The sequence below is a fragment of the Mus pahari genome, chromosome 6, assembly GCF_900095145.1.
Source record: "Mus pahari chromosome 6, PAHARI_EIJ_v1.1, whole genome shotgun sequence".
Classification (NCBI taxonomy): Eukaryota; Metazoa; Chordata; class Mammalia; order Rodentia; family Muridae; genus Mus; species Mus pahari.
The window spans coordinates 79445603-79469247 of record NC_034595.1 but is presented as its reverse complement, the minus strand read 5'-3'; the positions used below and the strand labels follow the sequence as shown (position 1 = coordinate 79469247).

Here is a 23645-nt window from a genome sequence, read left to right as displayed (position 1 = left end):
ACACACACACACACACATATATATATGTGTGTGTGTGTGTGTGTGTGTGTAGTTCCCACAGGCTACCATTTAATGGGCCAGCATCAGTATATAGGAGAGATGGGAACATCACCCTGAGAATCCAAGGCAGTCTCTGTGCATGGCGATCACCTCCCTAGGTGTAGAAATTTCCACACAGAATAACCCACGTGAGCAGCACTTCTGTGGACATTCCTGTGTGCCTGTATGCAAATGTGATCTTCAGTTCCCCAGGACAAGGAAGCTGGCAACAGGGCAGTCCCGGCCTTCCATCAGGCTGGATCTTACCAGACTGTTCTCCAAAGAGGGAGGCTGCCCACACTCACCTTGCACTAGCTTTGACCAGCGGTTCCCCTGGCTTTATAACCATGCCAAAACTCAGTGTTCTTGGGTGCTAGGCTCTTTTCTAGTTTCATGGATGCAGGACAGCATCACATTTTCACTTAATTTTCCCAGTTCACCACCCTGTCTGCGCAGGGCCGCCAACAATGTTCGCCGACAATCCTGCCTCCCTCCTGTAACTTCCAGTTCATATCCCCTGTTCATGGCATTTTCCCAATTTATTACAGTTCTGTCCTTTTTTTATTTTTAAATCAAGCTTCACAATTTTCTTGTAAAGATTATCCACAAGTTGCAGGACAAATCTCTAGATGGTTCCCAGTTTTTGCTTCCATAACAAATGAGAATTTTATTTTCCTGATTACACTTTTTAATTGGTTACAGAAACACCAGCTGCTTTGTTGAAATTGTCTTATTGGTTCTGATAGCTTATTAGTTGAATCATTTGTGTCTTCTAAATAAACGAGACAATTTTCTACTCTCCTTTCTAATTTTTATAGCTTCCTTTGTTGTGTCTGGGTGTAGCTGTAATGGCTTGGATCAGCAGCGGAACGCTGAGAATCGCTGCCAGGATCAGTCACTGGTCCCGTCTCTCAGCCACCGAGAAACCTACAGGAAAACTGTCCATCAGACCTGGCGCTTAGTGTAGTGTTTAGGAGGGCCTTTCTGCTGTCCTCCTGAGAAGGGTCAAGTCCCAGTCAGTGTTTTTAGAATATTTTAAGAATCCTGACTGGGGACTGGCTTCCATCTAAGGGTGTTTTGGGATATATTAACAGGATCCTCTCTCTCTCCCTCCCTCCCTCCTCCCAACCTCCTTTTTTTTTTTTTTTTTTCCTAACCCATTCTTAGGATATTAGACAGAAGCACAAGAAAGTCTCAGTGTTTGCAGAGCTTAGATCTAGACAGTGGCAGTCTCACGCTGGGAATCTAAACAATAGCACCAGGATGCTTTCTACTGGGTTGACAGGGCTTCTCAGGCTGGCATCCTGCCTGCTTTGCTATCTTTGCGTTGCAATGCTGGCTGGATTCAATCTGATTTTGTCGAGGGGGTTTCAGATCAATGATCATAAATAAGACTGGCCTAATAGGGCCATGCTTCTGGTTTTGTTCTTTAATTTTTAGCTTTTACACTATAAATTGACAAGCTATATCTGTGTGGAATATGGAGTGATGCTATGATTTATAAATGGAAGGTAAAAATGTAAATGAAGCTAATCAACATACCCATCACCTCAACTACTGCTCTCTCTCTCTCTCTCTCTCTCTCTCTCTCTCATGTGTATGTGTGTGTGTGTGTGTGTGGTGTGTTCTTTTTTAAGCCTTCTCTATTTTTCCTCCTTTCCTTCTTTTGAGACATAGTCTTACTACATATTACTACATAGACCAGGCAGGTCTTGAACTCAGCTCCTGAGTGCTGGGATTAAGTGTGTGCCACCACACCCAGCTATACCTTCTACTTTCTTTCCTTTCTATCTATTTCTTTCTTCCTTCTTTTTTCTTCTTTTCTTTTCTCTCCTCCCTGCCTTCTTTCTTTCAGACTCAGGCTCTCACTGTACCAGAGTTCACCAACTTGGCTAGGCGGGCTGGCTAGCAGGCGCCAGGGGCTCCCTGTTCCAGCATAGCACTCTGCAGACATGCACCAGCGTGATAGAGCCTGGCTTTCACGTGGGCTCTGGGGATCTGAACTCAGGTCCTCGTGCTTGTGTGGCAGGCACTTTGCTGAATGAGTTGTCTGTCTCTCTATCCCTGCTGCTCATTCCTTATCATGAGACTGTGGAATCTGCAATCTGTTACATGGACTCCCACATCCCTTTGTGTGATAGATTCACAAGGCAAAGCCCTGGTCCTCTCCCCAGGTAGGGCTCTGCACCATGTGACTACCCCTGTCTCCTTACTGCCCCTGCCCCGGCCTCCAGGGACTTCCTTTCCTCTCTTTAACACCCATGCTTTTGCTTGTCCCATTTATATCCAGAGGTCCATCTTGCTTTTTTTCTTTTTCTCTGGAGCAGCTTGAATACTATAAGGATTAGACCTGTAAACTAGGCCTGGCCTGGAGCTGTGGGGAGATGATATGAGGAGTTTCAACTTGTTAAAAATAGTTTCTGGTTTATTTGGGTTCATTTGTTCTTTCTCTCCCTTCCTTCCTTCCTTCCTTCCTTCCTTCCTTCCTTCCTTCCTTCCTTCCTTCCTTCCTGCCTTCCTGCCTTCCTGCCTTCCTGCCTTCCTGCCTTCCTGCCTTCCTGCCTTCCTGCCTTCCTGCCTTCCTGCCCTCTCTTTCTTTCTTTCTTTTTCTTTCTTTCTTCTTTCTTTCTTTCTTTCTTTCTTTCTTTCTTTCTTTCTTTCTTTCTTTCTTTCTTTCTTTCTTTCTTTCTCTCCCTTCTCTTTCTCCTCCTCCTCCTTCTTAGTAGCAGTATTTTTTTTTCTTTTTTGTGACAGTGTTTTTCTCTGCAGCCCTAACTGATCTGGACTTACTCTGTAGACCAGGATGGCCTCGAACTCACAGAGATCTGCCTGCCTCTGCCTCCTGAGTGCTACGAATCAAAGGCATACACTACCACCACCACCACCCAGCAGTTTTCACTTTTCAATATTAGTGCTTTTAAAATATTCTAATGATGTGATCACTTGTATCTCAGTGTTGGTATGTGCATGTGAGTGCAGTGCCAGCAGAGGCCAGAAGGGGGTGCTGGATCTCTTGTAGCTGAAGGTATAAACAGTTTTGAACTGTAAGTCATGTGTGCTTGGAGCTCAGCTTGGGTCCCATAGAAGATCAGCCAAGACTCTTGACTGCTGAGCCATCCCCTCAGACCCACATATTAGCATTTGCTAATCTACCAAACACCTGTTTCCATTGCTTTTGCTTTCTGATTTCTTGTTTCATAGCTGTTCCTATTTCCTTATTACCATAATCCAGACCACATCTATATTTATATCCTCTTCCCTCTCGTATTACATATCCATCACTTCCCTTTGTGATCAGTCCTGCAAGGTTTATTTTATTAGTCACTTTTAAAAAGAAGAGTTGATTTTGCTAACAATGCTACTGCTAGTAGGTTTTTTCCCCTAGTAATTTCCTTATTTTCTTTTATTGATTGGATTGATTGGTTGGTCAATTGAGATGAGATCTCAATCAGGCAGCTCCTGTTGGCCTGGAGCCCTGAGTAGCTGAGGCCATGAACTCATGATATTCTTCCTGCTCAGTTCCCGGGAACTTGAAACACCATGCCTGGTTCCTGTTCTTCTTTAGAAACCATCTTTTCCTGGACTGGGTGTATGTCACCTGCCATCCCAGGATATGGGAGGCTGAGGCAAAAGAATGTAGAGTTTGGAGTTTGGGGACTACACCTGGAGATGCTCCAAACCGTGCAAGTAAATAGACAAACAGGCATCTGTCTTTCCTCGTCCCTCTTTGAATTCATTCTGTCATGTTAATCAAGTCACTAAGCCCTTGTTTATCTTTCAAGTGGATAACATATCAGAGACTCACAGAGTTATATTAAAGTTTTTCACGGAAATTCCTGCAGTGAATGCAGTGTGTGTGTGTGTGTGTGTGTGTGTGTGTGTGTGTAACATTTCTAGTAGTGGTGTTATTTGGCACATCAAATTTTATTGTGGATTGATTGAACATTTCATTAATACAAAAGAATCCCCTTCTTCATTTCCTTTGCGATGTAGAGACGTCCTCATGAGCGTCCTGTAATGAGCTGATTTCATTTTTCAGTGTTACCACCCCCCTTCATTGTCTCTGTTCGGTGTTTTAATTGGATGATCATGTTTTTCATCTCCATGCAATCTTTCCTCATCTGAGAAAGCTCTGTTTTCATTATTGCCTATTTTGTGCCATAAATACAATATTCTCTCAACTCCTGTGAAGAATACCAATTAGTAGCTTTTAAAGTATGTTTCTGTTCTTTGTGGCAAACTGAGGGGCAATTAGCTCTGATCCCTCAGACAGGTCCCCTTCTCATCTGCTGAATATTCACACATACTTGGTTAATTTCCTTGTTGGCACATCATTGCAGAGGGACAATGGAAATGGGAGAATAAAACCCCACCTAGATTTTAAGGGGGAGTACAGGAGCTGAGTCAAAGATGTCCCAGCACACAGAAGCATTTCCAGTGGTGGAGTTTTGGGGATGTTGGCATCTCTTTCTCTACTGAGCCATAAAACTCTTGATCATCTTTCCCTGGAGTGTCAACAGAAGCCAAAGAGAGGCAAAATGTCATACAAGGATAGAATTGGGGGCTCTGTTGTCTCTCAAACCTAATACTCATGCTGAAGACTGAGATCTTGTCCCCCAAAATGGCTTTACCCTCTTCTGAGCATGGATGTTCCTTTAGGCTTTTTAAATATGTGTGTATGCAGGTGTGGGTGGGAGTGTAAGGGTGTGGGTGCATATGGGTGTGCATGTGGGTATAGGCCAGAGGTCAACCTTGGGGATCATTCCTCAGGAGTCATGCACCTTGCTTTCTGATATTTCTCTTTGGGCCATGGAGTTCACTGATGGCTCCTATCAGGCTAAGATGGCTGGCCAGAGAGTCCCAAGATCCTCTTGCCCCGACTTCGCCTGTGCTGGTTTAGCAAGCCCGTGGCCCCATGCCTGTTTTTTTTTTTTTTTTTTTTTTTTTGCATGAGTATTGGGGCTCAAATTCAGGTCCTCATGCTTGTATGGGAATACTTGAACCCCTGTGCCATCTCTCCAGCCCTCCCTTGGGATCTAGAATACTTTGTTCACAAGTTGGGAGTCCCTAGGGGATACCCTTTGCCATGTCACAGTGAAGCAAGGAAACCCCTTTCAGATGCAGCACCATGGTCCTGGGCTTCCAGCCTGGAGAACTGAGAACCAGGTACATCTTTATCTTTAATACATTGGAAAACTCTTTTAAGTTGTCTATGGGAGGCACCCTCACCTGATTTTCAGGGCTGAGACCACCTCCCTTCACTTCCCTTTAGCTAGTCTAATGGGAACCTGTGTAGTCTGTAATTATGCATAAGTGTTTCCTTTGTCATCTTCAGCTGGGGAGTTAGTTGTCTTTCTGCACTACCTTACTTTAAAGCCCTTCCTATCTTGCTCATATCAGGGTGGCAGGAAGATCAACTGCAGGGACCATATCAAAAGAGTGAGGTGGTAACTGAAAACAAACAAGGATGGGTGGTGGTCTAATCTAAATTTCAGGGAATTTTTAGATTTTAGGGTAATGACCAGGTCAGAAGTTACATATGCAGGAGAACATGCCAGGTCAGAAATACAAGCCCTCAGGTTTGGGAGATCAGTCAAGTGCATGAAATGCATTGGTATTATCTTGGGAAACACATAAAATGTGGAGAAGGTGACAGAGTCCCATGTCTGTTCAGGGCTGCACCAGTCAATGCTGTGGAGGCACAGGTAAGGAACATACAAGCACCATGGAAGGTGAGACAGTTGCATCAAGGCAAGGGGAAGGGGTTGTTGAGGGCAACTCGGATGCTCTGGGCTCCTTGCATAGCCATGTTGAGGTCGACCAGATGGCCCTCCTGCTGCCTGTGATTGCAGGGCAGCTCTGAGTCCCATTTGGGAAGCTATGACTGCCAGTTCCTTTGAGTTCTAAAACAGTTTTGTTATATATTGATGTCCTGAGTTCTTTCTAAGAGGTTAAAGAGTCCTGAGGGTTGGGGGAAGAGCTAGGACAGGAAAGGGACAAACAATGCCACCCCAGTTTCTTTGCTTTCTCCTTTCCAGAAGTGTGCTCTATAGCAGTGGTTCTCAACCATCCCAGTGCTTTGGCCCTTTAGTACAGTTCTTTATGTTGTGTTGACCCCGAAGCATAAAATCATTTCTGTTGCTACTTCATAACTACTGTACTTTAGCCGCTGCCCTAAATTGTAATGTAAATTATCTGAGATGCAGGATATCTGATATGTGACCCCCAGGTAGAGAGCCACTGCTCTAGAAGGTTCAATAATTTCAGGGAAGTGTGTGTGTGTGTGTGTGTGTGTGTGTGTGTGTGTGTGTGTAGTTGTGTATTGAGAATCAAAAGCCACCAACATGTCTCAATGCTCACTAGGTTATTTTATATGTGCTTCAGTTATTTTATGAGGAGTGAGACAAGCATGAGAAACACTCCCACCTACACAAGTGAGTGAGCAAGTACATATGTATGTGATAGGGAGAGGGAGGGAGGGAGAGAGAGAGAGAGAGAGAGAGAGAGAGAGAGAGAGAGAGAGAGAGAACGAGAGAGAGAGAACAGGCTCCAGGGATGGATCAATGTCCCAATGTCCATAAACATGACAGTCATTTAATGGCTCCTGTTTCTACTTCCCAGAGTANTTATTTTATGAGGAGTGAGACAAGCATGAGAAACACTCCCACCTACACAAGTGAGTGAGCAAGTACATATGTATGTGATAGGGAGAGGGAGGGAGAGAGAGAGAGAGAGAGAGAGAGAGAGAGAGAGAGAGAGAGAGAGAGAGAGAGAGAACAGGCTCCAGGGATGGATCAATGTCCCAATGTCCATAAACATGACAGTCATTTAATGGCTCCTGTTTCTACTTCCCAGAGTAATGGCCTTTGGCTGTTCCGAATGTTCCTCATGTCGGTATTTCTCTGGCTGCTGAGAATGAAATCGTATTAGGATAAGCTAGTAAAGTTCCCTGGCTTAGGATGAAACTGACTAAATCTGGGCACTGCTTTCCATATAATCCATTTTATTACTGCAGGTTTTTAGTACATTCTCCAAGTTCAACTGTTTATTACCCACACATGAATGCCCTACACATTATCAGCGACTGCCACTTAAGCACACACAAAGAAATCCAAGACAGATGTCTCTCAGGCTCTTAATAACTCCCTCTATCATCTGAGCCTTGCCATTTCTTTCCCTAATGAGCTTGCTTCCTTCAGTCCATCGACACACAGAGGCCATTGTTACAGTGATGCTACTGTATGCTCAAAGCATATGTAAGCACATGTGCACAAAGCATGCTGATGTGTGGTGCAGATGCAAGTGAAATAGATGATCTGGGCCAGACACACATTCGCACACATGTGAAAATGAACATAAGAATGTATATACCCAAACATGTATACACATGTACCATACACACATTTACATACATATATACACTACATACCCCAAACATGTACACAAATAATATACATGCATGTACTTACACATACACTATCCACAAAATATGTACAGAGGCACATAACATCTATACAAACAGTACATAAATACTACACATAACATGAACATATGTATACTTATATATATACTACACTATATACATACATGTATTCATACACTGTATATAACATATACACATGTGTTCTCATAATACACTACATATGCAATATTTATATACACAACATGTATGTACATGTATGTATACATATCACAGGCATGCACACATGTTCTGTGAGCTCTTAATTGTTCCTATTTAAGGTCATAGTTCACAAAAAACTTATCATTGACTGGTTCAACTGACTTCATCACCTTTTTAAAAAAAAGTGTGTGTATATGTATAGTACATGTGTAAATACACTTTTATATATGTGCATGTGTGTGTGGCATAGTATATGTGTATGTACATGTTTTGTATGTCTGTGCATGTGCTCGTGTATTGAGTGCGGGGGGGGTGGCATCAGTGACAGATGCCTTCCACTGTAACTTTTCCACTTATCCTTTAGAAGCAGGGTCTCTCACTGAATCTGGAACTTACTGATTGGCTAGGCCGGCCTGCCAATATATACACTACATACCCCAAACATGTACACACATAATATACTGAAAACTGTGGTGCCCCACAATGATGGGTTTTCACATTGCGTGGATACAAACTCCTTATGCTTACTCAGCAGGCACTTTACTGACCGAGTCATCTCCCCATCATTTGATCAGTCCACTCATACATCTGTGAGGGCAGACGGTTCCTAAGAAGGTACTAATGCCACACCCCTTACCTTTTGGTCTTCTCTTCCTCCCAAGTAAGAATACCCATCAGGACTCAGGGGGAAGTGGGGGAGTTTGGGCCATCCACACAGGGACAGATGGGGAAGTAATTACCCTTTGCACACGGTTACCTACACACCATAGGGAATCAATTGCCATTACCTTGAGGAGGTCTCCTTCAGCGAGTTCAAATGCCTTGGCTTTAAGCTGAATCCCCTTCCCCGGTTGGGTCTGGATGGAGTAGATACACTCGTGATTGTTATTGTAGTTCACAGGAAAGTTGGGGGACAGCAAAGTGCCCTGAGTGCCTGTGACTGAGTTCCCACACTCCGCTGGAACGACAATTAGAATATCCACAGATTAACCCACTCACACAGAAAGCTACTCATAGCTCTGCATAATAACTTCACGGGTACGCTGAGGCTCTCTGCTTGCCCACACTCTCCAGGACAGCCCACCAAACTTTTACCAGCACTAGCCTGCCTACAGTTCTGCCTGCTCTCTTCATTTTTCTTTCTTTGCTTGTCCCTTTTCTATAGAAATAGAAAACACATCACTGGATGCCCTCTTCTTTCACTGTGTTGGTTTATAAAGCACTGGTCCCTTACATCTGTTGGTATCGTAGCAACAGAAGGATGCTAGAGAAGGAGACAGCCAAACCTAGAAAGAGGAGAACTTTCAGTATTCAAAGACAGGGACTACGAAGTGATGAGACTGAATAATAATCACTAAGCCGTACAGGCAAAACACCACAACTGCTTTACCGGGGTCTCAGGCAAGAGCCATGAATGCCGGACCATTAAGGCAAGTACAAGCCTTCTTCCTTAGCTTACGTAAGAGCCTGTAGGTAGCTGCTTGCACCTAGCATCAATCCATCAAGAGGAAGGCCTGGGAATGCCACCACCCTGGGCCTGTGTTTCGGGGCCTGAGGCTCTGAGAAAGTTTTTGCACAGGCCTATCAAACCTCTGCGTCTTGCACCAATCAAGGAAACCATCTTGCCTCTGGAAACCGTGTCTCCTCTCCTGCAGAAACACTCTTTCCCACTATCCTCAGGCCTGTGTTTACAGAAGGCATCACACAATTCTCCTTATGTTGTTAGTATTTCCATCCCCTCCCGTCTTATGATTCCTTGGGGGATGGTCACACTTCCATCTTTTCTACAAGAGAGCAGTGCCTGACTAACTCAGGCTTGGTGGCAGGGCGTGGCTGGGGGGGGCGGGCGGGGGAGACCTTTCAGTGGGCTCTCTAGGATTACAAGAGTGCGAGGTTCCCTCTGTAACTCCCTGGGTCAGGGCACCAGCCACATTGTTCCCTGCTTGCCTGTCATTTGCATTCGTCTCCTAGGCAAACTCTGAGCTGTGTGAGGCCCAGGACCACGCTTGAAGAAGCTGTACATTTCCAAGGCGCACCTCTGTAAGATAAATATTTGTTGAATAAGTGGATGAATGGAGGAATGTGGCCATACTCCGATCCCAGAAGAGGCACGGGGCTAAAAATAGCCAGGTTCCAGAAGGATGGGGACGGGAGACCAGATGGCAGACTCATTATTTGTCTGGACAGATGGGCGGTTTGGAGCATGTCTCTGTGGTGGTTGGTGGCACGTCCACTTTCCCCTGCTGCTTCCCTGTGCCCTTACTCTTGGCTGGAAGGACCTTCAGGTCCACTAAGAGGCCACTAGCCAGCTCTAGCTACCCTAAGCCATGAATGTGCTAGATGACACCCACAGGGCACATAGAGACCTTCAGAACTGAGTCTCCACTGCCTTTGCCATATGCGTGTCCCCCAAAACTCCTCTTAGTTTTTTTGAAGGTAGACATAGTCACGGCTATGAACCACTAAGTTTCTAACTGTCAGCGGGCCCTGTTCCCTGGTCCCTATTCTATTCTCTGCTTTAGTTTCCCAAGACTTTGGATAGGACCTTGTTTGTTTATCTCAGTGGAGACAGGGTCCCTCGAGCACTTGAGACAGCCGGTGAGCACAGTGAACACATATCAGATAAATGTGCCAAACTGGGATGTAAAACTAAAGGGACAAGGTGGGTGGACATGCTGGGCTAGCAGCTGCTGACAATCTTCAAAAGCATGTCCCTAGATGGCACGATTCCTTGGTGCCCTCTGATGAGGCCTGCAGGGAGCGGGGGATGCTGCTGAAGGCTGTGCACAGTTTAAGACAATGGCTCAGACTACCTGAAGCAGCGCCCACCACCTCTGGACTTCACACTCTCCCACTCCCATGCAGGCAGGGGCACGAGGTGCCATGGGGTGGACAGACTTTGGAGGCATAGAGAAGTTACAGCAGCCCCCTGGGCACTCTTTATCTGGGCCGTAAGAGTATCCTCGGAGACTAGAGAATGAACGTGTAAGGTTTGATGTGTAAAAAGGAGAGCACAGAGGGAGGGACCCACATGGTGGACCTTCACTCAGTGTAGCTTTTCCTCTCTGATTCCAGCTTATCCGCCTCCACTGGGCATCCTATCTGCTCTGGGACTGTCAGGGTTCTTACGGGAAAATTCTAGCTATCAGGCTCATGATGCCCCGACTGTTCCTTAAGCCCCTTGCTCCTTGCCCAGCTCATGACAGCCATCTTCCTCAAACATGGCCTCTGGCAGAGCTTTAGACTGTTTCCCCAGCTCCACCTTCTGGCTTTCCAGCTTTCTGTCCGATCTCTGGCCTAGCAAGACCCTCCCATCTCTCCCATATGCCCAGCACACAGGTAAGAAGGGACACAGGACTGCTGGTCTCATAGGTGGCCAGTCCCTGCCCAATGGCAAGGTCCTGTCTCCCTGCCAGAGCCTTGGTTCTAGGGACGAGAGAAGGGACAAGAGGAGGAAGGGATGTGACCCTTGCTTCTGGGAGAGTTTCCAGAGGCAGGGGAGATGAGCAGACGCCACAGGAAGCCAAACACGGGCGTAAATGGAAACAAACCAGCACTGCAGAGAAGCCAACAGGCACATGTCCAAGAAAGAGCCTCTGCTGATTCAGACATCTGTGGCTTCTGCCGCCCCTATCCGACTAAGGGCAGGGGCTGTATCTTATCCATCAGTCTGAGGCTCCGGAGGAGGAGGAATAGGCCAAGGACGGGACCGCATCTCTTGTTGCAGACTGGGGTCCCCTCCCAGGGTCAAGGCTGTCTCTTCCACATCAAATGCAGGAGCCCCTGAGGTCAGGGGCTGGATCCCCCTGTCACACCATGTTTTAGAGCTCGGGGCTGTTTGTACACTCCGTGGCTGGGAATGCTCCTGGTGGCATAGAGAGGGGCTAAATCATCTAAGTGACGCCTTACAGTGAAGGTGGCAAGCAGAAGCACCCCCATGGGTGGGCAGGCCTGCTATGACTCTGGCAGGAGTCTCTGCCGCAGGGCTGGTTGTAATTAGAGGTGATTATAACCGCTGCGCATTATTAATACCATGTGAAACAGAAGACAAATGCAATAATGAAAATATTGTGCGGTGTCGTGAACAAACAGTAATTGGAATAATGAGTTAAAGGATGAGTTGGTGTAATGAGACTGGAGAGGCAGGAGCTTTAGCGGGGTGAGCATCTGGGGGCCTGGAGAGCCCCACTGGAGACAAACTCTCTCCAAGGCCCTCATGGAGGGGCTTTTCCAGATGCAAGGGCAGCTGCTGGTGGTCAGGTCCGAACGGGACCCTCCCCAGGGTGAGTTCTATCGCAGCTTTGTTGTCTAAGTGCTCCCCCTTCTGAATTTGTAAAATGTTATTGACAAACTAACGACCAGTCGTTAATCCATAAATAAAACGATAAAGATGTTATTGGCAGAGTGACAATTACATGGCTCCCTGTGGCTTTACAGGAACGATGTCACCTCATCCAGAATGCATCAGATGTGGTGAGCTCCATTTTATCAATGAGGAAGCCAGGCAGAAGGGTCTGGTGGTGCTAATGGTTTAGCAATTGGCAGAGCAGAGGCCTGACTTTGATTTGTGTGCCTGCTCAGTAGGGCTCAGCCCAGCTCCCCAGCCTGAGCAGTTGTCCCCTGTGGAGCCCTGGGCCCCATGGTGTGGTCCAGGGCAGGGCTGACCTCACAGGTGTGAGGGCTTCCTTTCCTAGCTCTCCTCCTTTCCTGTTGTTGCGTTTGTGCGCTTGTGCGTGTGTATGTGTGGGGGGTCAGAGGTCAGTGTCAGTTCTATTGTCCACTTTGGGTTGTTTTGGGGACAGGGTCCAGTAAACCCTGAGCTTGACAAGGTGCTAAGCTGGGTGGCCAGCCAGCCCCCAGGGATCCACTTGATTCTGCCTTCTTAGTGCTGGGATTACAAGTGTGTGCTACCATGTGTGGCTTTCTTATGTGGGGTGCTGGGAGTGGAACTTGGGTCTTCACACTTGCAAGACAACATTTGACTGGCTGAGTTATCGCTCCAGTCCTCTCCTTTCTTCTCCTTGCCTCTCCCCTCCCCTCCTCGTCTTCTCCCTCCCTCTCTTTTTCCTTCTCTATCCTCTCTGTCTTTGTCTGTCTGTCTGTCTGTCTGTCTGTCTGTCTGTCTGTCTGTCTGTCTGTCTGTCTGTCTGTCTGTCCATCCATCTGTCTGTCTTCCTTTCCACTTCATGATTGAACTAGGGAACCTGCATGCAAGCTCTCTACCACTGATCCTCAACCCTAGCACCTCATGGGCGTTGGCGATGCTGGGCTCTGTTTTAATGAGCGAACGCTACTTTGATCTGTTCCTTATGTTTTCTAAGAGTTCCATGGCTACCTGGGAGCATAGAGAGCGCTTCATTAATTCATCCGAGTTCTATTGGGTTCAGCCCTGAGGCCACTGTGCAATCAGAACCTCCATCCACAGTAGCAACTGTCCCCACCTCCCCGGGTGCCACCCTACTTTCCGTTCCCTTTGGGCACAGAGCACTGATCAACCTTCTTTTGGACTCTAACAGCAATGTAGGCCAGTCCAGTGCCAGTGCCCCGCCCACTCCCTGTCTTCCTCCATCTCCAGTTCCTCTGCCACCTGCGCCCAGCTGCCTGCCCAGCTGTTCCTCAAACGCCAAGCAGCCTCGCGGCTGAGGTCTGCTCCATGCTACCTCTTCACGTCCAGCTCCTCCCCATCTCTGCTAAAACGCCCTTCACTGGAGGGGTCCTCCTGCCCACGATCACAAAGCAGCAGCCTTCCTCTGGCACTTTCTCTGCGTACACAGTATAGACACTTCTGTGTGTTCCTGGTGGGTTCCCCACTGAGTGGGGTGGCAGGTGGGGAGTCTCTCTCTGCTGTGTTGACGTTTTGCATCTCCAGGAGCTAGAAGCTGGACTGGGGTATACTAGGCGCATCATTAATGGATCCCAGCTCCTGCCCTTCCCCCTCCCTGGGTGAAGGGTCTTCCTAGGGATTTTCCAAGAGCAGATACCCCTACACAGCTAGATTGAGAGTCCTTTTGAGTAAAGGACTAGCGCCCCCCCCACCCCATTTTGCTTTGCAAGAGGCATCTGAAACCTAGAGCCCGTGCTAATGGCTGGAGGTGGGCATACTGAGGTCAACTGCAACCAAGAGCCTATCAGAACTGCTTAGCAAAGGCCAGGTCAGGCCATAGAGCAGATTCCTTTGCATCTTACAGAGGTAGTTAGGCTATGCGTCCAAGGTCCCCCTGCAGATAAGTGTGACTGTATGGATCCTTAACCCAGGCCCATGAGCCTCCCGGTTGGGTGCAGCCCTCCACCTCGCTCTAAGTTTGGCCCGCCCAATAAGGGAAGCAGAAGGAAAGCACGTGACCACCTACCAACACACCTTGGCAGAGGCGAGCTCCACAGGCGCCGTCTGCCCCCCAGGCACGTGATGCGGGCCGTGCCCTCCAGACGGTACCCGGGGAAGCAGGAAAAAGTCAGGGTGTCGCCCACACCAAACTGCAAGCCCTTTCGGATGCTGTAGGCTGGAACCTCGGGCTCTTCGCAGGGCTCCAGGTCATACTCTGCAGAGGAAGACAGTGGGCGTGTTAGTCGCTGAGACAGTCGAGGACAGACCCAACACCAGGGAAAGGGACCAGAGGCTACAGCGTGCTAGCCCCCAACAAGTGTGAGGAAAAGAAGAGCCATCCTGAGGGCTCAGGCTGAGAGAAATGTTGGGAGGCTCAGGATCTGGGGGAAGTGCTCCACAGAGGACTTTTGAGAGTCCTCCCTCTGCCCTGACTTCGGGGTTCCACTTGAACCTGAAACCTGGGCCTGGCAGGTGCTCTGGAATCTTCCCAGGCACCAACCAGCTTCACACAACCAGCCAATTTCAGGGAGTCAGGGTCTGTGGCCCTGCTTTGAGCATCCTGCACTAGGATCCGGACTCCAAATGCCTCTCTTAAAGTTTGCTCTGAGCAAGGCTGGCTTTGCCACCAATGATAAGCCAAGTGGGAGGGTGAGTGGCAGTGAGGGGCCAAGGACATGTGTGATGTCTTTAGTGAGTATGTGGATGTGACTGTACCTCAATGCTCAGTGCTCTGTATAGTAGGGAGGAGGGTCCTACTGGCCAGGCCAGCTCAGGCTGGTGGCCTGGGGGCTTCTGTAAAGAGGGCAGCAGGAGGCTATGCCGGGCTAAGCAGGAGTCCATCAAGTACTTCTGTCCTGCTGATTCGGGAGCCCTTGAATAACTCAGGATGAGGGTGGAGGGGACAGCTGGTAACGGGAGTAAAGGCCTCAAATGCCAAGAAAGAGCCTTCTTTTCAGGATTCCCAAATTCAGAGCTAAAAATATATCACTCTGAGATTAGCATAGTTGCAGATGCTGAATGAGACTGAAACACCGATACACTAACTCTCATCTCTTTCTGTAATTGTTGGGGTTGTGAAACAGGAGTGACTCATGGGGGAATTCGTGAAGCAGGGAGAGTAGGAAGGGACTCTTGTGAATTCCTCTAGTTCAGCCATCTGAGGTGGGGGCATGTTCGAAGTGTACCCTGAGTCAGAGAATGAACCTCCTGACCCAGGCCAAGATGTGTCTAAGCTAAGTATCTCCACCTGCAGCATTGAGGTCATTGAGGAGCTATGAGAGAGAGAGAGAGAGAGAGAGAGAGAGAGAGGAGAGAATGGCTCCCTGGTCTCTTCTCCCCAGGGACAGTCACACTCATTACCTGAGAAGGTGATGTTGAATCCCTCATAGGACATGGAGAAATCAGAGATGAAGCGGACTTGAGCAGTGAAGTTGCCGTAGAGTCCGGCACTGATGGGGGCTGGCAGCCTCGAGCCGGTCAGTTGCCTCAGGGGCTGGGAGAAGCTGCCGTTCTCAGTGATGAGAAGGTAGTCATGGCCGCTCTCCAGGTGGAAGGTATGGAAGGTAAAGAACACGCCTGCAGAGGGAGAACAGAGGCGCAGGCTGGGGTGGGCAGGTGGCTGGAGTCGAGCTCCTTGTTCCAGCGGTCAGCACGTGCAAGGGGCATTTGCAGAAAATCTACTACATTGCTTCACAGCACTCACTGTGTCTTTGTGGAGTCTGTACCATGGGTGAGATCCAGGAGGAGGAGGAGGGGTAGGCCAACGTGTTAAACAACTGCCTTCAGTCAGAGGGATGGACCCTAGACTGGAGACCAGCCTACCACGGGAGCCTAGACAGCAGTCTACAGCAGGAAGCGGGGCTGGGGAGAGAGCTCAGTTGGTATAAGGCTGGCTGTGAGGACCTGAGTGTGATCTTCAGAACTCATGTGTGCGGTCAGAGTGTGGTTGTTTGTGCTTGTTGACCCCATAGCTGGGGAGGCAGAGGCAGGCTGACCCACCAGCTCAGCCCAGTCTGTGAACCCCGGCTTAGTGACAGATGCTGTCTCAACAAAGCAAGGTGGACGGCTCTAGGAGCAACACCCAACTGTTCCCTGGCTTCCACACGCATGTATACCAGTGTTCATACATGCACCCACATAAGCATGCACATATGTAACTTAGGAATCGATTAAAAGATGTAGTGATAAGAGAGGCGTGTGAGACAGCTTTACAAAGGAGAGAATGCTTGATTCGAATCTTGGAAGGTCGCACAGGTTAAGACAAGGAAGATTGTCCCTGGCAAGGGAACGGCCTATCTTTCAGGGTTTCATGAGCAGTAGGGTAGCTGGGTATCTTCAGGGACCTGGACCTGAAACTGGGGACAGATCTGGCACTTCGCAGGAGTTAACAAGATGGCTGGCCCCTCCCAGCCCAGGTCAGACTTTTATTATAGGACAATGGTGGTCAGAAGGAGGATGGAGTTGGATGAGGGGAGGCAGAGAAGTCAGTTTCAAGGATGGCTGCTTGCACTGGACTGGGGGTGGGGCTTGCTCAGCAGCTGGGTGGGTAGCCGTGGCAGATGCGATGCAGAGGAGCAAAAGGGACTCTGGGGGAATAAGCAGCTGCTGCAAAGAGCAAAGCAGAGACTCTGGTGGTAAATCCAGCCTGGGTGGTGTTTGAGCTTCCAGTGAGGAGGAGCTGAAAGAAGAATCAGGAGTTCAGGACTCAGGTGGAACTTCAGAGGTGGATCTGAGTCGCCAGCAGAAGGTGGCATTGAAAGCCATGAGCTTGGACTATCCGGTCCAGGAGAGTTTGCAGTGTCAGAGATGGGGAAGTAGAAGCTGAAGAAATTACATGAGACAGAGGAGGGGTGGAGGCAGCAAAGAGAACTGGAGAGTGGGAAGACAGGGGATGCGAGCGCCCTTGGACAGCAGCAGGACAGTATCTGTGTGTCGTTTTCCATGAGGGTGCATGTCCTTGGCACCTACCAAGTGTCAGGGTCGGGGAGGGAAGACTACGAGTGTGAAGCAAAGCAAACGCAATGATATTTCTTCACTGAGTTTTAAGTCCCTGCTGCCACTATTCTTGCTGTCTTGTTTGCTCCAGGGGCCAGCCCCTTAGCAGCTAGAAGTGAAGCTGGAGAAATGGATCTGCCAGTTACCCTAAGATGTGGGTGTGATCTGTTGCACGTCTATTTTGTACCCTGGGGAAAATAAGGCACCAAGAGATGAAGTTATTTGTCCAAGGTCTTCCTCATGGGTAGCAGAGCTGCACCTAGGCCCTCTGGCTGCAGAGGTGACTCTGCCCTCCCACTCCAGGGTGCAGCCTCTCAGGCTAGAGGATGAGAATAGGTGGTAGGCTGGAGGGTGAGGAGGAGGAAGCTGCTGGAACAGAAGGATATCAACAACAGACAGCTCCTGGGCTTGTCCTGATTCTGCCGTTTGGGTCAGTCTATGGGAAAGCATATACCTGAGCCAATGCGTCCACGGGCCATGTAGTGTGATGAAGACAGGGTCCATTTGCTACTGTGTGTGTGAGCTATGGACCCACAATATGGCTGTCACCTGGGAGCTTGTGAAAAACACTTCTCCGCCCACCTCCTGGGCCACAGTCTACATGCTGAATAGGTCCCACGGACCTGTGGAGTATCTCGGTGCCGTCACTGACCCCGACGGCAGTTTTTGGTAAATGGTGGTTGGATCCAAGCCCCTAAGGCTGAAGAGTTTGAAAATGTTCACATGTCCTTGCATCCCCATGGATGGGAAGGAGCTAGAGATCCCCAAACGTCTGGGTTTCTATGAGAGTTGGGGAGATGGAAAATGAGCAGAGGTGGTGAGGTGTAAACAATCCACATCTAGGGAACCAGGATTCGTCCAAGCACCAGTGCGTGCGAGGATACAGGTCCTGTGTCCCTAGCAAGCACTGGGCTGGTGCTTAGTTCCTTGTGCTGAGAAAGATCTGGCTTAGTGAAGGAGAGGGTTGCAGCAACTGTGGGCAATCTCTGTAGGCTGTGGGGAGTATGAGCAACTATATCTGGGGGGACTTCATGGGGCGCATTGGAGGGATTCACCAGTGAGGGTCCATATGGCCTTTGGCAAACAGGCATGACCATGCTTGCAGGGGGGAACATGTGGGTCAGACACAGTAACCTGCAGAAATAGTGGCTGAGACACCAGCTTGCCCCTGATCTTCCAGTGTGCAAACACAGCCTCTCCCGGGGAGTAAACATTTGGCAGGGAGTCTAAGGATGAGCAAACCCAGCTGAAACCCTCAGGTTCCCCAGCTGTGCTGATTGCTTGGGGCTTTTTAGGCCATTGTGAGAAAAATGAAGACATTGTCATAGAAATAGAGAAGTACCGGTTGGAGCTTGAATCCTATTTGGTGTGACAGATGCACACGGTAGCGTGAGCCACTGCACAGGGCAGAAATCACAGGGGTCACGTGTCTGTCTGCCCGTGGAAGGACGGGAGCTTGGGTCCCTCAGTAAGCTCCTTCCCTCAGCTGCAGTAGGGAAATGGCGGACTTCCTTTCCAGGTGGCAAACGGTCCTTGGGGAGAGGTACAACTTGGAAGAGCCACAGGGTCAGGCTCCTGGTGCTGTCCTGGCACATAGCAGGGATCCAGCAGGGAATCAACAGGTGATCCCTGCTCCAGAATCCCAGGTGACCTGGGAGGTTAGGAGACGCCATCCCTGGTACGGCAGGAGGATGGGTACTAGAGACTAAAATGCCAAGATTAGTACATCCAAGGAGCCTATCTGCAGAGAGGGCCTGGAAGCCCTTAATCACCTCGAGGCTTCATCCGTGGAACAGAACATTCAGTGTGGGGACAGGGACACGGTTGGGAGAAGCCAGGACCGTGGAGAGTTATAAAGGACTATGTATAAGGAGCCTGATGCTTCTGGGACATTTTCCTTAGCCCCCACTTTCATTCTTGGAAGTGTCTTGTTCCTTCTTAGTAATTCATCTCTTTCTCTTTCTAATCAAGTGTCCCGGGTCCCCTCCTTTGTCCTGGGTGCACGAGCCTGTAAACTGTGCCCTGTGGACCCAGATCAGTGGTCCTAAGCCTACTTTCTCGGACACCCTGGGCTTTCTGACTGCTTCTGACCATCATGCCTAACAGCTACAGCTCTCTCCCCATCCCCCTCCTCCTGGCAACTTCCAGGCAGGATTTCCATCTTGCCTGTCCTGTTGGGTTATTTTTTTTTCCCTTGAAATTTAATAAAATTGTATTCAAGCTTCTGAGTCTGTTTTTAAAAATCTTTTATTAATGATTTTAGGAACGCCAAAGAGGGAACCCGATTTTCCTAGTAACTAACATTGAGGTCTCTGAAAAGTCACATTCTCTGGACCCTTCACCATCCACCCCATGCAATCCAAAGACATCCTGTGCTTGTCCCCTTGCCACCCACATGATTGAAACAGAGCACCCTGGGGACTTTGATTTCATGCTGAAAGAATCTCATGTGGGGAGAAGGAAAGGGCTACAGCCCAGGCGGTAGCCAAAGCTGGGGGGGACTTGTTTCCAGGAATGAGGTCTCACACAGTTCTGAGAACCTGACCTCTTGCAGGAGTCTGATCCTGAGATAATGGTGCCGGTTGGGACCAGATCTTGCCCAGGTTGGCTATGTCTATGCAATCTATTTAACCTCAAATCTCATGGACTCTAAAGGTGGATGTGGAGTTCTCTCTCTCTCTCTCTCTCTCTCTCTCTCTCTCTCTCTCTCTCTCTCTCTCTCTNGAGAGAGAGAGAGAGAGAGAGAGAGAGAGAGAGAGAGAGAGAGAGATTGATTGAAGTGATTCAACCTCTTTGTGTCTCTTCTCAATGTGTCCACATTGAGCAAATCCCTCATTTGTGCTTTTCACCAACACTTTATTCCCTTCATTGGCCAATTGAGGACTGGTGGCCGAAGCTGTCCGTGCCCTGGGTCTGACGGTAACTCCAGTAACCCTGCCATATGGCAGCTGAACAATTCTGAATAAAATTAACCTTCCCTAGCTGGGCTTCCTCCTGTTTGGGAACAATTCAAATAAGCAACCTGGGGGTCTGTTAGCTCAACATAGCCTAGGAGCAGGGCATAGGAGAAGGGTGTGGGCTCAGTTCCTTTCAATTCACACCACCAAACAGGTCTCTAGGTCCTATGTGCTCGGAGTACCCAGGGCAGGGGAAAGTATGGGGAACCAGAGATCTGTCTTTCAAAGAGCTTCCAATATGTTACGGAGGTGAGCGTTAAAATGAAAGTTCAAGTTGGGGACCATCTTCTCTCTCTTGAGGATGGCAAGTTCTAGAAACAGCTCGGTCTGGGTGGCTGGGACTCAGCAGGCGGCTGCAGCCCAGGGTTTTTCTGGCTGGTTTACTTGGGGTTTGATGCTAGAGGTGAGGGGAAGCTTTTGTATGGTACTAAGGAAGCCTGGTCATTCACCACAGGCTCTCATGGATTCACAGACTTTTCATCCTGGCTACTTCTTTCATGGACATTCAGAAGCTTGCATTTGAACTCCAAGACACTTGCCTAAGATCCCGGTGTTTCGCTCTTCTGTCTGCCTTATCATGGTATACTGAGATCATGTGTGAACTAGCCAATGAGTGGATGTGATTTCTAGGTAAACGCACATGGAAATGTAGTGACATATACATTCACACAATGCTCGGGCAAAGAAACATGCATCTCTCTGATACAGAACATCTTTAATAATGGCGTTGTCTTTCTAGGGATCCTCAGAGCTCCCTTGACTTCCAGGAGGTTCCTGCCTTGCCTTGATGGAGAAACTCTGGGCCACCTTAGCCCTGGGCAGAGTTGGCCTTCAAAGCCAAGGTGGATGCTTCAATACACATGGTATGCATAGAAATACTCTTCTTTTCAGGTTTATTTTCTTTATGCGAATAGTGTGATTACATAAGACGTCTTCCTCATTCATGGGAAAAGCAGTCCAAAGATGAGAATGAAGAAAGGACAGCTCGTACAAACAAATATGAGGTGGAGTAGACCTCACAGATCGTGTAGGATACAAGTAGCCCATGCACCAGCCTTTGGGGGCCATGCTTAGCTGTTTAACTTTTTGGCATACCTCTGATGGTCGGCAGACCTCCTTTCCTCTGTTATTTCTGTAGCTGTCTGGAATTCCATTCCATACCTACACTCTCTGCTTATTTCCTGTTTCATTTTTATTTGTGTGTGTGCATGTGTGTGTGTTTGTGTGTATTTATATGCTACATGGATGCAATGCCCATGGAGGCCATTACATGGAGTCAGATTCTCTGGAGCTGGAGCTGGAGCTGCCTGACGTGGGTCTGAGAACTGAACTTGAGTCATCTAATTCATTTCCAGAATTTCTCATTCACTCGCATTAGCTAGATAACTTGTGCTCATGTGCGCATATACGTGCATGTACCATGTACACATGTGCCTGTGTGTAGAAGGCAGAGGTTGATGCTGGTGTCTTATTATTGGAATCACTGAATCTGGTGCTTACTGACTTGGCTAGCTGCTGGCCAGCGTGTCCCCAAGAAGCCACGTATGTATGCTTCTACGGCTCTGGTGTTACATGTATTGCTGTGCTCGGCTTTTTACATGAATGCTGGTGGTCTGAGCTCAGCTTCTCAATGCATGTTGAGCAAGCATGGTATGAACTGAGGCATCTCCTCAGCCCTAGTTCCTCAGTTTTTGACGTAATGAAAAGCTGTTCCTGACAGGTACATGACAGTATGCAGCCTTACAACTTGTGTTCAGGTAAACGAAATGAAATCTCTGGCTACAGAGGCCACACTGATCTCCCACTCCCAGACCACCTCTGGGAGAAGCCCAGGCTTGTCTATACTGGTCAGAAGTGAGGCAAGGAGGCTTAGCCATGTCTCTACCACACCGTGCATAACGACGTCCTGATGTGACTTGGAAAGGGAAAGTGTGTTTCATTACTGGCTGAAATTGCATGTCTTTAATTATTGGTGGGGCTGATGTTTTCAATTTGTATTTCAATTATGAAGTGTTAGTTTATAGCTCTGCTCATTTTTCAGGCTGATGGGCCGGGCTGAGTTTTCTTACAGAATTTAAAAGCTCTTTACACATTAGGTCGGCAGTGTTTAGTCAATTACATACATCACAGATTTTTTTTTTTTTTTTTTTGCGTATTTACTATTGACTTTGCATTTTCACAGAGTTTTTTTTTTTAATACAAACCTTATCAATTTTTAAATTTTAATTGAACCCAACAGCCTTTGCTTTTATGGATTATCTCTGTTAAAGGGACATCCCACCAGGGGCTATCATGGCTCTCTATTGCTGCTATCCACATGGCTTTGTAGATGAGATATGGATGGGATTTTAAACATTCCTTTTCAAAATGGTTAAACTCATGGTGTGTGTGTGTGTGTGTGTGTGTGTGTGTGTGTGTGTGTGTGTGTAGGCCAGGGATTAATTTTAGGTGATGTTCCTCAATAGCTGGCCATGCTGTTTTTGGAGACAAAGTTTCTCGCTTGGACCTGGGGCTCACTGACTGGGCTAGGCTGACTGGGCCAGGTTGACTGGGCTAGGCCGACTGGGCTAGGCTGACTGACTGGGCTGGGCTGACTGACTGGGCTAGGCTGACTGACTGGGCTGGGCTGACTGACTGGGCTAGGCTGACTGACTGGGCTAGGCTGACTGGTTAGGGATAGCCCAGAGGTCCTCCTTTTTCTGCCCTCTCAGCTTTGGGATCACAGCCGTGAGGCAGACACCATGTCCTGCTTTCCACACAGGTGCTGGGGATCGAACTCAGGTCCTCAGGCTTGCACAGCACACATTTCACCAACAGAGGCTCTTCTCCTGGAGCATAATCCCACTGGTTTTAAATTCTGTTTATGTGACTTCTTCAATGGCTCTAAAATGATACTTTAGTCATGCCTTGTAGTCTGTTTTTGGCTGTGTACCCCGGCACGCACACCCAGAGGAGTCCATTTCTGTACTGTACCCCTGTTGTGTAAAGGATGTGCACTTCTGGACAAGTGTGCTCACCGCACACTGTCAGCCCATGAGGACGTTTGGGTATCTGGGGGGGTGGGATACTCTTCTATTTCAACCCCTTAGTCCCCCAACCCTCTGCATGCTAATTCTTCCAGATCAGGGGCTTGTTTGTTTGTTTGTTTGTTTATGTTTATTTTTATTAAAGGCACACATCACAATTACCAGTGATTGTCACTGCCTTCTCCTCTCAGTGTAGAAAACCCAGAGCTGTGAGCCTAGGTGCTAGAATTCTTGCTAAATTGGAGAGTGAAGGAAACACCTTTAGAGAGATGTCAGAATAAGCCTTGGGGTGGAGGCTGTAACAGTCTGCTTCCTGCCCAGTGTCTGACACATGGGTGGGGTCTGATAACCACTGGCCAGGAGTGTGCACTGCTAACTGACTAACTGACTAACTAGCTAACTAGCTAACTAACTAACTAACTAACTTACTTACTTACTTACAACTTACACCCTTGCTCGAGTATGCACTACTGACTAACTGACTAACTAACTAGCTAATTAGCTAACTAACTAACTAACTAACTTACTTACTTACTTACTTACTTATAACTTACACCCTTGCTCGAGTATGCACTACTGACTAACTGACTAACTAACTAGCTAACTAGCTAACTAACTAACTTACTTACTTACTTACTTATAACTTACACCCTTGCTCGAGTATGCACTACTGACTAACTGAC

General features: G+C 48.2%; 1 protein-coding gene across 4 annotated transcripts in view; it reads right to left on the bottom strand.

Moving 5' to 3' along the window:
• The window catches only part of Csmd2 (CUB and Sushi multiple domains 2), a 553245-nt gene that overhangs the window by 148812 nt on the left and 380788 nt on the right, over positions 1–23645 (bottom strand). For all 4 annotated transcript variants that reach the window (XM_029539695.1, XM_021199594.2, XM_029539696.1 and 1 more), the window contains 3 exons: positions 15345–15560; positions 14011–14199; positions 8449–8618 (listed from right to left, as the gene is read on the bottom strand). In XM_029539695.1, the coding sequence (XP_029395555.1) occupies positions 8449–8618; positions 14011–14199; positions 15345–15560 (575 nt within the window). The remainder of the gene's footprint in view (positions 1–8448; positions 8619–14010; positions 14200–15344; positions 15561–23645) is intronic.